The sequence below is a fragment of the Eurytemora carolleeae genome, unplaced genomic scaffold (genome assembly GCF_000591075.1).
Source record: "Eurytemora carolleeae unplaced genomic scaffold, Eaff_2.0 scaffold155, whole genome shotgun sequence".
In the NCBI taxonomy this organism is placed as follows: domain Eukaryota; kingdom Metazoa; phylum Arthropoda; class Copepoda; order Calanoida; family Temoridae; genus Eurytemora; species Eurytemora carolleeae.
Window position 1 is genome coordinate 171642 of NW_019396666.1, and position 3983 is coordinate 175624.

General features: G+C 40.7%; 1 protein-coding gene across 1 annotated transcript; it reads right to left on the reverse strand.

The window, feature by feature from the left end:
* LOC111707125 (uncharacterized) lies at positions 1–496 on the reverse strand (the record flags this gene model as incomplete). The annotated part of the gene is given in 1 exon segment (XM_023480133.1): positions 1–496. A coding segment is annotated over 1 exon segment (410 nt), but the record flags the coding sequence as incomplete, so codon positions are not given.
* Between the last annotated feature and the right edge of the window lie 3487 nt (positions 497–3983).

Consider the following 3983-nt stretch of genomic DNA (forward strand, 5'->3'; position numbering starts at 1 on the left):
ACTACTTCTCCTTCTTGGGCTTGGGATAAAGCTTCAATCCTACGTTGTAATAGCTCAAAGCTTCGTTTATCCTCAGCCCTTGCATTGGAAAGGTCTTTTATAACTTTAACCAGCTCATCATGGCTCCTTTTATATTCAGCCCTTCCTTGTTCCACAGTGGAAATAAGTTTTCTAACTTTTTCTCCTAATTTCTTATGAGAATCCACACTACTCTCATTGATTTTTATGTCGTGTCTCCGGACACTATCTAATGCCTCTACTATTGCCTGTTTTAGCGAAGGAACCGATAATTCGCTAACCTTTCCCGCAATCTTCCCCACCGATTCGTCTGATAACATAGGCGAGCTCAAGGGTTCCTCTTCGTCTGTCGCTGGATCAAGTTCGTCGATAACACTGAAATAGTCATTCATCGTTTTAATGCATTAGTATAATCCACGGTTAAACCCTTGAATAGCGTAAATAACAGTTTTTTCCTGGGTATACCTCTTATTTTATATGTTAAACATGAACGATCAAGTTCGTCGATAACACTGAAATAGTCATTCCTGGTTTTAATGCATTAGTATAATCCACGGTTAAACCATTGAATAGCGTAAATACTAGATTTTTCCCGGGTATTACTATTAGGTGATAACCTTATATTTACTCCCAATGTCAAAACATATTTCCATAAGAACACTAAATTCGGATGGATTATCACCTAGTTTTCTTGTTAATTTAGATCCCCTTCTAATTAGTACCTTGTATCTTCTATACTTTCTATGAGGATATCATCAAACTTTCCAGACTTAGCAACGCTATTGTCGTCCTCCGAGGATGATCGTTTAAGCGACCCTTCACTTCCCAGCATACCCGTAGCATCTGACGCCCTAAGAGAATTAATTCTTTGCACCCACAGTTAAGTATGCTCAGTTATTAAAACAGAATTACAAAATAATTAGAAAGAATACAAAATCGCACCTGGAAGGTGTGGGTCGTCGACCCCCCAACTCAAGGAGCGCTTTCTCGTTCAAGAGCTCCTCATATCTTTTAACTAGTTCCGGTCCGATTAGCTCCTTGCTGAATACTCCGTTAGTAGCTAGGTCGAATGCCACCTGGCTCACCTCCAGCATGACTTTGGGGGTTCGGAGCCCTGGGTTGATAACTCGTAACGTCAGCATATTTTGTGCCGCAATCTTAATGAAGGCATCATAACTAGTAGTCTTAACTTTTGGAGCCGAAAACTTGTATTCTTTCCCCACCTCGACCATGTCTTTAATCGTAGAGTACGCGTGGGTTGTATTCTTCATCCAGTACACAAACTTAGGAAACTTATCTTGATTCTGGATAATCACTAAGTACGCCATAATTGCCAACGCTCTCAGGTTAACTCAATACTGGTAATTTAGTCTAGATTCACCTTCTATAGAAAGCTTTGTGCGCCGGAAACCATTGACGGTGACATGTCTCCTTACTTGTTCATAATAAATTGTGGCATTCATGCCCTAGTTGCGAAATTCACGTAACGACGACATTCGGGTACATCATTGCCTTACTCTTAGCGCTGCCTCATCAGCTATGCGCCCCATCGCCCCCAACACGACATCCATACATCCGGTATCATATTTACTGTTCTGTCAATACAAACAAAAAGTAACTTTTGACTCCCTGCAAGGACATCCTCTCTGGATGAGTTTACTAGGTTTAAACGAACGCAATAATCCTTACAAATTATTCATGTTATAACACCCTTTGAGTACGCCATAGCATTCCCTCTAAGTGCTGCATCATCGGCAGTGCGCAACCTCGCCCCTACCGGCTCAGTTTCCTTTATTTAACCTAACGCAATACTCGAAACAACTTTCATCTGTTACCGACATATGCTTGCGTCATACCATTCACTCTAAGTGCTACATTATCGGCAGTATGCAACCTCGTCCCTAATGAACGAGTTTGTTATATTTAACGACTGTACTTGTCATTACAGATTTCATAATGCACCAACATTCTATTACGTCATTCTCTCTAAGTGTTTGCGTCATACCATTCACTCTAAGTGCTGCATCATCGGCAGTATGCAACCTCGCCCCTAATGAACGAGTTTGTTGTATTCAACGACTGTACTTGTCATTACAGAGTTCATAATGCATCAACATTCGATTACGTCATTCCCTCTAAGTGTTGCATCGTCGGCACTGTGCAACCTCGCCCGTACTGTGACCTTCCTATATTTTATAGCAAAATTATTTGTCTTTCCAAAATATCTATTGGCAACCTGCATGGACACACACTCTGGCTGAGTTAACTTTAATTAACTGAATGCATTACGCATAATGCAATTTAGATTGGTACTTGTGCAAATTAACTCAAATCTTTTGTGCAAAATTAGTTCCACAGAGTTAAAATATCCAGTCATTTAATCCCTACTGCCTCTTATACTAGTCTTGATCATAATGGCTCAAATAGCACCATAAATTATTTCATAAGGACCATTCCCGCAATAATCTAACAAAAGACTAGATACTTTTAAGAATTTATTATCTACTAAGTTATTCATATTGAACAATCTCATACTGTTCAAAACAAAACATTACCCTATGCCTTGTTCAAGACTAGATTCTTTTAAGAATTTATTATCTACTAAGTTATTCATATTGAACAATCTCATACTGTTCAAAACAAAACATTACCCTATGCCTTGTTCAAAACTATAACAAACTTATAAATATATCTACGCTTTAAAAGTAATCCACAGTGGACTATTAAGGCATTAACTTGTTAAATAAGAAATTATATTTAAAATGAATCCACACTGGACTATTAAGGCATTAACTAGTTAATTAAGAAGTTATATTTAAAATGAAATAGGAGCGTATTAAACATAGTCTGGAGTTGAAAACCAGCCCCACTACTTAGTAAACTCTGCCCGTAGTAGAAACAAGGCAGATCTCTTGAACTCTCCACAGCTCTGACCAGACTGAGTATCCGCCCGTAGTTAGAAACAAGGCAGATAACACAGACAAATGCCCGTAGTTAGAAACAAGGCAGATACTCTCAGCATCACAGACCAGACTGAGTATCCGCCCGTAGTTAGAAACAAGGCGGATAGCCCAGACAAACTGATACTCTCAGCATCACAGACCAGGCTGAGTATCCGCCCGTAGTTAGAAACAAGGCGGATAAAACAGCCGACCTGCCCGTAGTTAGAAACAAGGCAGATACTCTCAGCGTAGATCTAATACAACTTGTAATAAGTTATAAGAAATATAGATACTGGAAGTACTTTATGCGTTTTTATTAGAGTCTGACTCACATCCTCTATATTGGTGACCCCCCGACTTTGAATATACAGTTAAACGCTATCCAGTTTCGTGATTTTCTTAAACTTTGAACATTAAGTGATACATCCGAGCATCATGACGGACCAGAAAGAAACTCCAACCGAGTACATCGCCAAAGTCTCCGTCAAGCTCCTGGATTTTTGGACAGAGGACCCCGACTTGTATTTCCTTCATGCAGAGGCTGCCTTCAGAAACATCCAAATCACACAGCTACTCCAAGAGCTAATCAGCTATATAGCTAATCCCGGAGCTAATGAGCTACACAGCTACTCCAGAAGCTAATTAGCTATACAGCTACTCCTGGAGCTAATCAGCTACACTGCTACTTCCGGAGCTAATCAGCTACACTGCTACTCCCGGAACTAATCAGCTATATAGCTACTCCTGGAGCTAATGAGCTATATAGCTACTCCTGGAGCTAATGAGCTACACAGCTACTCCAGAAGCTAATTAGCTACACAGCTACTCCTGGAGCTAACAAGTTATACCTTGGCTACTCCTTGAGCTGCAAATGTAGTGGCTGTCAATCTCCTCGTCCCCCTCCAACATCTCCTCTTGCTCTGAAATATCCTCCCGCTCCACAACTGCCTCCTTCCCCTGGGGTTAAGGTGTCTGAGGTGTCGGCGGTGTCTGAGGTGTCGGGGGTGTCGGAGGTGTCAGTTT